The sequence below is a fragment of the Nesoenas mayeri genome (genome assembly GCF_963082525.1).
Source record: "Nesoenas mayeri genome assembly, chromosome: 5".
Taxonomy (NCBI): Eukaryota; Metazoa; Chordata; class Aves; order Columbiformes; family Columbidae; genus Nesoenas; species Nesoenas mayeri.
The window spans coordinates 22,391,787-22,404,952 of NC_137548.1; the positions used below are offsets into that span (position 1 = coordinate 22,391,787).

At 34.1% G+C, this 13,166-nt stretch overlaps 1 protein-coding gene across 1 annotated transcript in view; it reads left to right on the top strand.

The window, feature by feature from the left end:
- The window catches only part of CEP128 (centrosomal protein 128), a gene marked incomplete at its 3' end in the record, with an annotated part of 122,417 nt that overhangs the window by 55,476 nt on the left and 53,775 nt on the right, over nucleotides 1-13,166 (top strand). Inside the window, exons 15-18 of the mRNA XM_080344806.1 lie at nucleotides 3,452-3,616; nucleotides 6,790-6,966; nucleotides 10,424-10,483; nucleotides 12,152-12,344. Coding sequence (XP_080200932.1) covers nucleotides 3,452-3,616; nucleotides 6,790-6,966; nucleotides 10,424-10,483; nucleotides 12,152-12,344 — 595 coding nt within the window. The remainder of the gene's footprint in view (nucleotides 1-3,451; nucleotides 3,617-6,789; nucleotides 6,967-10,423; nucleotides 10,484-12,151; nucleotides 12,345-13,166) is intronic.

The window sequence follows — 13,166 nt, forward strand, 5'->3', positions numbered from 1 at the left end:
AAAGTTGAAGTGGTCTAAGTTGCAGAATTAGCTGTTAACAGTTGTATAAACTATACTTTGTACTTTCATTGAAGCAATTTTGGTTACATGGTTAAATGTATATGTAAGAGAGTATTTTGTATGTCCTAATAATACTAATAATTTGTATATTCATATTAATGGAGGCAGTAGTTTTGTAGGTAGGTTGTAAATTACCAATATGGTTTGAGTGCGCTTCTGAAGCACTATAAATATGCTTTCTACCTCAGTCTCATCAAATTAAAAATCTATTCATGTCAAAATTCTATCAATTTAACCTTAAAAAGCTATAAAATCCTTAATCAAAGCTTAAGTGATTAATTATGTATTTTGTCATAAGTAATACAAGCATGTTTATTTCCTTTCTTCTTCTCACAGATGTGCAACTAGGTAAAAATGCATATTTTCCACGTTTTTGCAGTTATGAATTGACACTCCTTAGAAAAGGATGTAAATTTAATGTATCATTCATGACATAATAATTGACAATAATTCTTAAGCAATTACTAACCCAGAAGGCATTATGAATATAATTGTTAATGGAAGGATCATTAAAATGAAAATATTTTGACAGCAGTGCTTCATATTGGGCATTTAATTTGTAATGTGTCTAGCGTTATTTAAATGATCTATCTAAATATGTGTGTGTGAGTTGTTTTGTTTTTTTTTTTCTTGGACAATTGCATTGAATTTCAGACTGTACATTTAACATCAATGGGAGAGAAGCAAAGTGTATTTTGGATTGTAGTAATCAAAAAATGAGTTGATCGTGACCATGTGTTCCTCTTCTATGGAAAGTTGAATCTTGCAGAAAGTGCCTTGATATTGGTACTGATTTTTATACCTAAACAGAATATTTTAAAAAGCCATTTCCCTCTTTCATTTACAGTGCCATGACTTTCCCAGAATCCTTAATCTACATACATTTTTGGTTTGAAACAGAGACAAGCAGAAGGCTTGAGGGAGATGAATTTTGGAAGATATTAGGTTAGGAAACTTTTTTAAGAAGTATACAAAATTATAAGGCACAACCTTCTCTTGATTCAAAGACTGTAGGTGAAAGTGAAACAAAATAGAAAATGGGGGAAGATCTGGTAAGAACATGTCATCGTGCCGCTGATTTGGTTACTTTTTGCCTGAACTCATCGTTACATTGCAATTGGGTTTCACTTTTATGGACATATTTTTTTTCCAAATTAAGGTAAACTTACCATGCATTTTATCAAATTCTATTTGAATATTGCAGTTTTAGAGTAGAGTTTAGGAAAATACACCAGAAAGGGAATTTTTTACTTTTTAATTTTTTTTCAGACTAGTAAGTTTTGGGTTTTTATTGTGCCCAGTAATCATGCGTCTTCTAATGTTATACTAATATTCTTGACTTTGTTTATGCCTCAGCCTCATCCAGCCTTTGTAACTGCTTTTGGGAAAGAATATACATAACCCTGTCCAGAGGTTGTTAAAGTTAGTGTCTTAAAAATAAAGGTCACTTGGGAGAGAACAGGGGAGTAAAGGGAAATTTAACACATTTATTTTATTAAGACTCAAAGCCTTAGACTTAACTAGAGGAGGAATTTTGTTGAGTTAGTTTCAGGAAACCAAGGCTGCAGAGCGGTGTTTCTAGGACCAACTGCTGCATAGATTGTAAAAAGAAGTGACTTTTGATGCTCATTATTCTTGCCTTGCTTCTTCTGTGTGATACATTCTGCTGTCTGTCATTCTGCTTGTCTGTCTTTCTGTAGTCTTGCACTGGATTTAAAAATTAGAAGGTAGATAGGAATTTTTTGGGGTAGCAGAGGAGGTACCATAGGAACATCGTATTTTGCAGTAGAATTGGAGAACATAGAATTCTGTACAAGATGTCAGTGTTCAGAGGGATCTTACTGTCTCAATACTGAGATTCTGGTGCTTAAGCTTTTAATTCTGTTTCTGCTGGAACCTCCTAAAGGAGTCCCAACCATTGTCTCTATAGTGCCTTTTTTATTATTTAAAGTTATAGATAAAATATGCATAGGAAATTAAGTGGTTTGCTCAGTGGTCCTCAGTCAGCTATATGTTCAGAAGGTCTGAATCTGACCCCTAATTTTGCTACAGGTCCTCATTTGCTTTAAAAATATCCTTATTCTCTTAGAATAATGAAATACAAAATGTGCTTATGCCTGACAGCACTTTCAAGTATTAACCTTTAAGGTGAGATTATGTAGAAATATGTATCTATACATATAAAGTTGTGTATATATGCATATTTCTTCTTGAATTGTTTCCTATACGCATACCAAGTGGGTGTAGTTTTCTTCTGAAGATTATCAGATGTGGAAAATGGGTTCAATCCAGATCAATTAAATTATGCTCACATCTGCCATGTCCATACTGGAAATCAAAAAAAATTAAGTTTCTCCATTATGTCTCAGAAGTAATATAAGTGAGGAATTTGGTTCTTGGATTACCTCCATCTGTATAGACATTATAATGCAATTACCTTTAGTAGGAAGTGAAAAGTTGATTTTTATAAGCATATTCACAGAAAATGTTTTAGGCATTGCAGACCTCATGTCTATAAGTCTTTGTGGACTCAAGACACCAAAATTCTTTCTCAGAATAGTTCTTCAGAGGAGCTTTTGTACTCTGTTAGCTCTGGTGTCTAAATTAACTTGTAAAACTTCTCTCCTTACCCTTCTTCCCCATAAAAGTTACATTTATAGTGTAATTGGGAGAATAGAATTTTTGTTTTTCCTCAAGAAGGAATTTACTCTGCAGGTTTATTTTTGTGTGCAACTGCATCCCACAATACATCTCTTACAATATGAACCTGGTTTTGAGTAATATATGTGTGGGTTTTTTTTTTTTTCATTTTTTAGATAATCTAGAGAATTTATCGGATCTGTCAGTTCCAGTCAGTTATCTTTTCCACTGGAAAGTTAGTATACTTTATTCACTCACCTATTTAGGGCTTTCAAATCCATTGAATTTTTTTTAAATTTTTCTCTCCAGTGTTAAATGATGAGCATTAAAACCACACCATATTAAAAATACCAAATCTTTGCAGTTATTTCCCTGCAGATATTAATTTAACATTAGGTCCTGAAATGAAATGATAGTTCTAGACTTTCTGATTCCAAATTATTTCAGTAATGGAAAAGTTGCAGAAAGCAGCTTAAGATGATGTAAGCTGATGAGTGTAGCAGAGTTGAAATGCAGACTCTGAGACTTCTACTTGTTGCTTTTAAAACACTGCATAGTTCTAGAACTCTGTGATACATGTTTTCCATGTTCAGATAAGTGATTGCTCTTAATATAACTAACTTACATGTAAAAAATTAAATAAAATTATCCTTCTGTAGTAGTGTTCCATGGATTAGAAACTCTACAGTCTGGTAATGTTTTAAAATAACCCATAAAGTGACCTTATAATCTGTTTTCCCATTACCATCAGATGGAACTTGTAGAAGAGAAAAATGTAATCAAGACTCAGTGTCGACAATTGGAGAAGATAAAAATTGAGTGTGATAAATTGACAGAAGAATTATCCCAAAATGAAGAAGAAAATATAAAACTCAGACGGAAATGTGAGTTTGTAAAACAAGAACTTGAAAAAAAGGTAAACTTACCTGGTTTTAAACATGATTTTTTCAGTCTCTGCTGATAAATAGCTAAAATAAATGATGACTTATAGAAATAGATGGTAAACTTTAAATAGAAAAAACACATGTACCTATTAAAGAATATATGCAGTCATACTGTTTCTATATAAATCAAAGAAGGCAAAAGTGCTTTGGCCAAGTCATGAATTTTATCCCTCCAAAGATTTGCTAATATCATTTAGGAGCAGAATTGTAAGTCCTGTTGCTCGCCTGTTTCTAATAGAGGTAACTAACAAATGTTTAACCAAACACTTCTGGTTTACTTCACATTTCCTTAAAGTTGCAGTGCAGTTATGAATACTTTAGAGCTAATTTGAAGTAGATAAGCAATGTAAGCACAGTAAAAGAAATTCTGAATAACTTGATGAAAATTTTATTCTGTTTAAATATTTAAAACATGGCAAGTTTTTAAAGAAATTCACATTCCTCTCTTGTACTGGCATTGTGTTTCTAAAGATAGACAGTGCCTGCCAGCCATTCTTGTTGCCTGGTGTTCTGAGTTTTCTCACTTTTCTGATTCTTTCCCCCATCTCATTGGAGAGAGTGAGCACTGTGTGGTGCTGAGTTTCTGGCTGAGATTAAACCATATGTCAATTTAGTAATTTCTCATCCTTGGGAAAATAATTTGTTCGTATTGGCACTTATATTAACATGGTACAAGAGGTTTGTTCATTCATTTCAGATGGACCGCTGAATGTTCATCAGGTAATTCTTCATCTGCTAAATAGTTTGAAACTATTTACATCAGATAAGAGGCCCATAGATACTGTAGATGCTGTGTGGCTTTTCCAGTTTTTCAATTTAATTTTTGATATTTTAAGTGAAGTGCACAATATCACTTAGGTGTTGAGCTTAAAATCTAATGGGCTTATTTTGAATGTAGGTAAAGTGACTGGAAATGCTATTAGCTCATTTTGTCATGCATACTTCTTGAATTTTCAACATATGCTGATTGTCTGTCAGCCAGTATGCTGTGACTACGAACCCTGAGAGAAAAATGTTGTGGTGGGTGTTTGTGTGTGTTTTGTTTGGTTTGTGGGTTTTTTTTTTGTGTGTGTGGTTTTTTTGGTGTTGTTTGTTGTTGTTATTGTAGTTTGTTTTGATTTTTTTATTTGTTTGTTTTTTTGAAAGTATGAGAAAATCCTAAACCTGGTATTTCTCTTAGCTTGTTTAACTAACAGGAAGTGCTTTAAAATTTCAACTTGTCAGACTAAGAAGAAGTTCCTCAAATGAAAATTCAAAATGGATTTTTCCTAGATTGGGGATTTAGTGTTATAATTATTAAGGAAATGTGTTTGTAGGACTGTACATAGTCTTCTGCAGTCATAAATTAGCTCCAACATTACCTAATATTGGGAAGATAGAGTTTTTGGACTGAGGTGATCTTTTATCTCCAAGGTGAAAAACAATGGAGAATCTTTTAAGGACACAATCATGTGGTCTCAACTGTTAAAGGTATTAATAAATGCAGATGGAGAATTCCACTTGATTGCATTAATTGGTTAACTTAGGAGCATATTTACTATTGTGGTTTTATTATGGGTCACAAGGGGTGTTAGGCTGGTACAAGTGATAATATTATCTCTTCAGAAATCTCGTGGTAGCTGTCATATTGTGTTAATCACAGAAGCCTACTGTGTTTCAAAAGAATTCCTTTTTTTCCAAACTTTTTATACTTCAAATGTCATTCTATCACAAGCACAAATAGTAATTCAAAGAAATACAAGTATTATAGCTTGGAATTTTTCCAAGAAAGATAAAGAGGCAGAGAATAATGTTAAAAAAAATCTGTTTTGCTAATAGATTTAACAGCTGTACATACATACATGTATACAACCTCCTGAAAGGAAGGGGAGATTGTAGCAAGGTGGGTGTATTAATCTTTTCTCCCAAGTGACAAGTGATAGGACAAGAGGAAATGGCCTCAAGTTGTGCCAGGGGAGATTTAGATTGGATATTAGGAAAGATCCACTGAAAGGGTTGTGAAACATTGGAACAAGATTCCCAGGGAAGTGGTTGAGTCACCATCCTTGGAGATATTTAAAAGATGAGTAGATGTGGCACTTAAGGATATGGTTTAGTGATGGACTTGGCAGTGTTAGGTTTACAGTTGGACAAGATGATTGCAAGGGCAATTATCTTTTGCAAGGGTTCATCTTTTCCATCCTAAATGATTCTATGATTCCATGTGTCCCAATCACAGAACTTGTATGTTAGAAATTACCTTCTTTCACAGTGGTGTCTCATGAGAGCAGTGTATTAAGATTTCTAATAAATTCATTTTAAAGAGTCACATCTTGTCATTGCAGAGGTTGATAATTGATAAATTTTCAGAATTAATATTCTTGCTTTTCTCACCATTCTCACTGTGCTTGCACATACTCACATGTTCCATGTTGAAGTGTTTACCCTTTACTGCATTACATCTTCCTGATCTCAGCAGCAGACAGGTGTGGACCAGTTTCCCTTCTTCTTACAAGACAGTTTTGTTATGTTAATTACAATGCGTAATTCAATATATTTTGTAACAAAAAAGCTACTGGGTTCAGTTTTACATGATGGCTCTATCACAGATATAAAGGAAGAGAATCTGAATTTTAGAAATATATATAACATATTTAATTATCTTTCTGACATTGGATGGTAACATAAAATGCTTTCCTCAATGCCAGTCACTGTCCTATAAGAAGTTCTTTGAATACTTTTCCTTTGAGAACATACTGACTGCCAATGCAGGTTTCCTTCAGGGACCTCTTTTTGTGATGACAGGGATTAGATGCTTGTAACTTGTTCAAGGCAAAAGATGATAAGAGGGATATTTGTTGTGGGCACTCTCTCTACTCATGAAAAAGAGATTTATAATAGAATGTCTGGTTTTGACTCTAAAAATAGGCTCTGAGCTTGTTGGGTTTGGATGTGGTAGCAGTTTCTTCATAACTGATTTGCAGAAGAATCAGGAGAATCAAGAGAGGAACTTATGAGTACTCTTAGAAAGTATTATTTTCCATGGCAGGGAACTGAACTGCGTGACTGAGTATAGTATAAGATGGAAAGATATATTGCTAATGATGTATGTTATATTAATAATGCAATAATTTATCTTTGTTTTGTTTTCCCTCTTTCACTCCAGGATAAACAGATCAGCAATGAAGAAGATCATTTGAGAAGGATGGATGAGGCCAGACTGCAGTTTAAGGACCAGCTGCGTCACTTAGAAATGGAACAGGAATCCATTCTCACCATGATAGGAAGTGAAATTGATGCTGCTTGTGAAATTTTTTCTCGGGACTCTGTGGAGAAATTCAAAGTAATTCTAAGTTTTAAGTATGCTGCAGATTTTGTTATTTTTTTAATGAATGTTTGTGGCAGAATTTGCATGCATTGTTGTCACCTGTCACTTAATTGGTATAGATAATTTATGGACAGTTGGATTATGGATATTTAGATTTAGATGGTACAGATGCACATTGCTAGGTATTAGAATGGGATACTATCAAGATCTGCCCATGTGTTAATCACCAATGCTTTCTTTTGACAGTATTTTTTTGTGATAAATAGTTCCCCTTTTGTTTGCTTGTGTCAAAGGACCTTACATCAGCCAGAATTTTGAGTCAAGTTTTCCTAGGCCGCCTCCTTAGAGATGGGAAATCTCCAAGACAGACCTAAAATGCTTTTAAAATTGGGAAAAAAGAAAGAAAGGTTTTTATTAAAAACTCATTTAGATGCACCCCTTACCCCCCCCTTTTTAAGTAGAGAAATAAATGCTGGAAGTGAAAAAAAAAAATAAATTATAACTTCCTTGTGCACAGCAGGTCCTTGTATCCAGAAAACTCAAAGTTTCAGGAAACTTTATTGTAACTTTTTTTTTTTCCCTTCCTTTACTACTTCTTCTGCAGCTCCAGTAGCTTTTTTCCTGAGCAGTCTCATTTGCTACCCATGGACAGAACCCTCTCTTCCTTCCTCCAGATGATTCTACACGACTAATCCTATTAAATTGTACAGCATTGTACACTACTGAGAAAAAAGAAAACACAGTCTCTTGTTGCCATGCTCACTGGCATTGTGAGTCTATCACAAGTGCTTGGCCTGCTGGCTTTTTAGCCTTAGCTGTAACCGCAGAGTATGCTCAGATTACACCTTTTTGTCTTGCTATTTAAACAGAGCATGCTTTCTAATTTGAAGTGCATGGCCACTTGACTGGGCTAGGCTGCTTTTGAAAAAGAAATTTTCAGCATTGACACAAAGTCCATTATATTTTAAATATTTTTATGTTTTCTGTTTTAAGCTCGTCTCCTCACCTGTTTTGGTTGAAGGTGTGCAGAGAAGTCACTTTGTTTCAGCCTTGTAACATGGTAGTGCCTTTTTCCCACTTACCACTGGAGTTGGGATGTTTCAGCACACAAACAGATAAGAAATCTAAGAAAATGTATTTCACAAACAAGCTTTCTCCTCTATATCCTTACAGATAAGTCTTTTTTTATTAAATCTTTGTGATCTGCTGTAGTTGCCAGGTTCTTGATCATTAACCATAATGTCTTGGACTTGCTTCCCAACTCCTGCAGAGTTTTTGTCTTCTGGGTAAAGTTTTGCTGATTCCTATTTTCACAATTCTCCTTATTTATCTGCTTTGACCATTTATCACTGGCAAAGTTCAAACAGATTCGAATCTGAAATTTTGATTCGACAGCTAATGTGAAAACAAATATTACACAGTTTTGTGGTGTCTGGTCTGAATTTTCTTTTTTGAAGGTAAGAGGTTTCCTTTGTTATATTGTTCCTCTGCCCAGTACTTTAGGTATTGCCAATGTTTCTAAAACATTTCTGACAAGTTCTTTACTTCAAGAAGTTACCATTGCAACTGAGGTGAGCAAGTAGGAATTCACTGGATAAATACTTGTATTCAGAGAACTTAGACACCAGGCTTAATCTTCTCTGATTAAAAATGTACTGGAGTTTTTATAATCACCACTTACTGGTGTTCTAAGCAAAGAATTCCACATATTTTGTTCAGATTTATTTTTCTAATCAGTCTTTTGTAGTATGAAATCTTATGCTTGCAAATAACTACAGCAGTTATTCTTAGACTATAAACTGAATACTGCCTTCTTTGAATGTGGTTGCACAGAATGAGGTTTGCTGCCACGAAGTCACAACTTCTGGATGTGCGTCACTTTGTGAAGTTGTGGTCAACTTGCCTACTAAAGCTTTTCTTTTCAGCTGTGTCCTTATATTGTGATAGATGTCATGTAAAACATATGTATTTACATAATTAGATGGTGCTGTTAAGCACCTTTGGTCTCAGTTTTGTTAATAAAGCCCAGATAAATATAATACCTCTTAATGAAGTATTTACAAAAATTGCTGGACCACAACTAAAAATACATAAAGACTTCCTAAATTGCAAAATATGGTAAATTAAAAACAAAACCCACGCAAAATGTTTAAATTAGAGAAAGGCACAGTGTAGTAATCATGGGATAGGACCACAGGAGATAAAAGATGAGCTGGGCATAATGTAAGTAGCTTACTTGATATTGAATGGATTTCAGTTGAGAGAGCTGTGTATGGGACTTTTTTCTTCTTCTTGTGCGTCAACTCAAAGTGAGGAAAAAACCTCCCACATTATCACTACCTTTTTAGTACATGCTATAGAAAACATATGTAAAAGTACCTTTAAAACAAGTTTAACATAGTTCAGTTTGAATGCAGAAAAAAAGACTTATCACGTTTTCTCATTGTATGAAGTATTAATGAAGCATTCCAGCCCAGTTTATCTTCTTTTTATCCACTTAGTGAAGATTTCAGTTTTCTTTTTGTGCCTATCAGATATTCAAAGCAAGAGATTTGTAATTTTTGTGAAAACACTAAGACCATCATAACAAAGCATAATTTAAGGATTTTGGGGATTTGTCCTTTATTTTACTTTTTGATAAGACATTTATGATGCTGCACATAGTATTTCTGTAGATATACTGATAACAATTCAGTGACTAATGACAATTGGTAATACTAGTTCTGGTTTATGTGCAGCCACTATTGTTCTGCAGAATGGAAGAAAAAAGAGTTGAATGACTTCATAGCTGGTCTTTTCTTAAGAAATCATCATTTTGAAGTAGAGGCTGACTGTATTATTTGGAAATAATGATATTTTCAAAAAAGGACAAACAGTGTCAAACCAAGAATATATACTTAGGTTCTGGGGATGTTTGAAACACATTATTGTAGTGATTCTTAGGAGAAAACTCTACAGATTCATAATACAATAACTTATTTTGTTGCAACTGAAGCTGCAACTTTAAAAAAAAAAATATATATATATCAGTGGGTTTGCATAAGTGACAAGACAAGAAAAAATGGCCTCAAGTTGCACCAGGGGAGGCTTACATTGGATGTTAGGAAAAAATTTGTCACGGAAAGGGTTGTCAGGCATTAGAACAGGCTGCCCAGGGAAGTGGTGGAGTCACCATTCCTGGAGGTGTTTAAAAGGCATTTAGACGAGGCTCTTAGGGACATGGTTTAGTGCTAGAGATGGTTGGACTCGATGATCCTGAGGGTCTCGTCTAACCGAAGTGATTCTATACTTTTAAATGTGACAAATTTATGGTTAAATAGTTCTATTAAACCATTTACAGATATGATTTCCAAGCTGGATTTTTAGGAAACGATATTTATTAGATGATTTTCCAGTAAGCAGGAAAGACTCTCCTTTTTGTGTCTAATTCCTTTTTTTTATGCCTATTTCTTTCTCCCATACTATTCCATAGGCAATATCACTTATGCCAACGGTTCTGAATGATCCTCATCGCTGGTTAGCAGAAACAAAGGTAATAGTCAAACCTCCTGAAATTTTACTGAATAAGCTAATATCCAACATTTGTAATTATTCAGCTGAAAGTGTGTTTGAAAAGACACTTCAAAGGGAAAAGGAAAAACAATAGCATTCTGTTGGCAATAATTCTGATATTCCCAGACTGTTATTTCAACTGGTGCAATAATTTTCTGAATTTTGCTATCAACAAGAAATAGCTGTCTCTATAGCAAAATAAATAGTAATGCTGTTTTTACAAAAAAAATGCATTGAAGTAACTGCAGTGATACCCTTTAGATCTGGTTCAATTATTTTCAGTCAAGAAAAACATGAGAATGTAGTCAACAGGTTAAGTTTCTCTTACAGGGTTATAACAAGGCAAGAATGATTTTAAATAAGGCTATTATTTATTAAAACTAAAGGGTATTAGATTGGATTCTTGGACAATGAATTATTTTTCTTCCCCCTTTATCTGAAGCTTTTGAACGCTGTAATGTGGGTGCACACATGCTTGAGAACTTCTTAAAAGTGATGATTGGTAACTTAACAACCCTTGCCTTTCATTTTGCAGGTTTCTTTCTGCTCCCCTGACTCACACGCATAAACATATTTCTTATCCAGTGTCTTTTAAAAGGAGTAAGTTTCTCCTGATCAAAGTGGTTCATGAGAAACTGTAGAAGACATGCTTTTTTTTTTCTTCATGTAAAAAACCTCAAAGCCACAGGAAAATTGACTTAAGGAAAATTGCAACTGTTTGGATGTAAGATAATTTAAGGTTATTGATGATGTATGGACTATGTAAGACTTGTAGATTAAGAGAGACTGCCACTATAGATAGCAGAGATAAGATTGGAATCAAAGGAGAAATATTATGCAGGGAGTATTTTCTTCATTTTAAATAATTGACACTGACATATTACTAAAAAGACCTTTCAAAGAGCACCTAATAATAATTTGCATACATTTATCATCTAAGTTCCTTTAGCTACTAGAGGGAAGTCTAGAATGAATGACAACCTAAAATCTCGCACTCCCAACCCCCCTTTTTAAAATTTTGTTTTAAGTAGGCAGTGAAAGTATTCTTTTTTACCACTTCTAGGTTTACTATATTGACCATGACCTATCTTGTCTATGAGCTTTTTTCTTTTTCCTCTGCATAAATCTTTAATATTAACCTTTGCTGACCAGAAAGGGTCAATGTCACTTTTTTTCAGAATGGATAAATGCTTTAAATTCCATCAGCATAGAACAAAGAGAGAAAGGTGTTCTGAAAGGAAGGAGTATCTCTTGGTGCTTGTGTGTACGCTAATTCAAAGTGAATTTCTATACTTGCCCTAGCAAATTTATGATCCTGTTTAAAAAACAAAAAAACCTAGAAAACAAACAACAAACCAAAAGAAACAAAAAACAAACCAAACAAAAAAGCAACAACAAAAAATCCCCCAAAAACCCAAATCTGCTTATTTACTTCTTCACAGCCAATTATTAGCCAAAATACATCTGTCTTTTGAGAAGGTCAACATATGTCATCTTAATATATCTGAACATCCCCTTTTATTGTTGTTATTCAGTAATAGGTACAAATAAGTAATCTGTGACTCAAAAATAATTTGATCAGTTGATATTTATGTATTCTTATTTGCATTAGAATTCTTTACTTTTTATTGTCCTTTTTTTAACATAGACCAAGCTTCAGTGGCTGTGTGAGGAAGTAAAGGAGAGAGAAAGTAAGGAAAAAAAGCTGCGGTGCTACTTACTGCAGAGCCGAGAACAGCTCAAGCACTTTACACAATTGAAAGAGGCTGAACATCAGTCTCTCTTTAAACAGATAAAAAAGCAAGAAAAACTTCTGGAAGAAGTTCACAGAGAAAAAAGAGGTATGTTGCTACTTTCATTTTTGTTAATAAAAGGGAGGAAGAATTTTAAAATTTTACTAATTATAATTCCTGTGGCACATTTGGATGTATTTTGTCAACTTTCTGTCCCTAGGTATCATTGTCTAAATGCATAATGGTATAATAAAAAGCATAATGTAGCTGATGTTGAGAATTCCGTAACCAAAGGAACTGGAGCCAGACATTTTTATAGGAAAAGAGGGAAGGAAAGAAATGTCATACGAGGTTAATTTTTGGCATTAAGGCATAACATTTTCTCAAGATGTGCACTGGATGTTTTGAGAATATTACCTCCCCAGGGCCTGTGCATGTGTGTATACCTGGTCGCACTCTCCCTCTAAGGTACTATCCCAGCAGAAAAGGAGGTTTCTGAATGCCTCAGGAAAATGTGGATAGCTGGGAATCTTACAGGTAGAGCTAGAAGGAATTTGATCGAAGGAAAAAGAGATGAAGCCAGTGTGTGAAAATGGTCACTGAGAAAACCGGCTAAATGACGCAAGGTCCAGAGATCAGAATTTCCATATTGAAATAGATCTTTGGTTCCACCTCTTTCATATAAAATTTTATTGGAGGGTCTAAATAAACCTGAAAAAATGGAAGGCTTCATGATGAGGAGACTGTATTTTAACATCTGTAAGAGTCTGTTGCTAACCTGAACTGTGGAGGAGAATAAAGTACTTCAATTGAAAATTTGCAGGTAGGTAAACCTTGAGAACTAACAACGTGCTGGATGGGTTGATGCAGTGTATACATAGGGCTTACTTGTCATTGGTTTGCATTTTTTATGTAGTATGTTAGAATGCT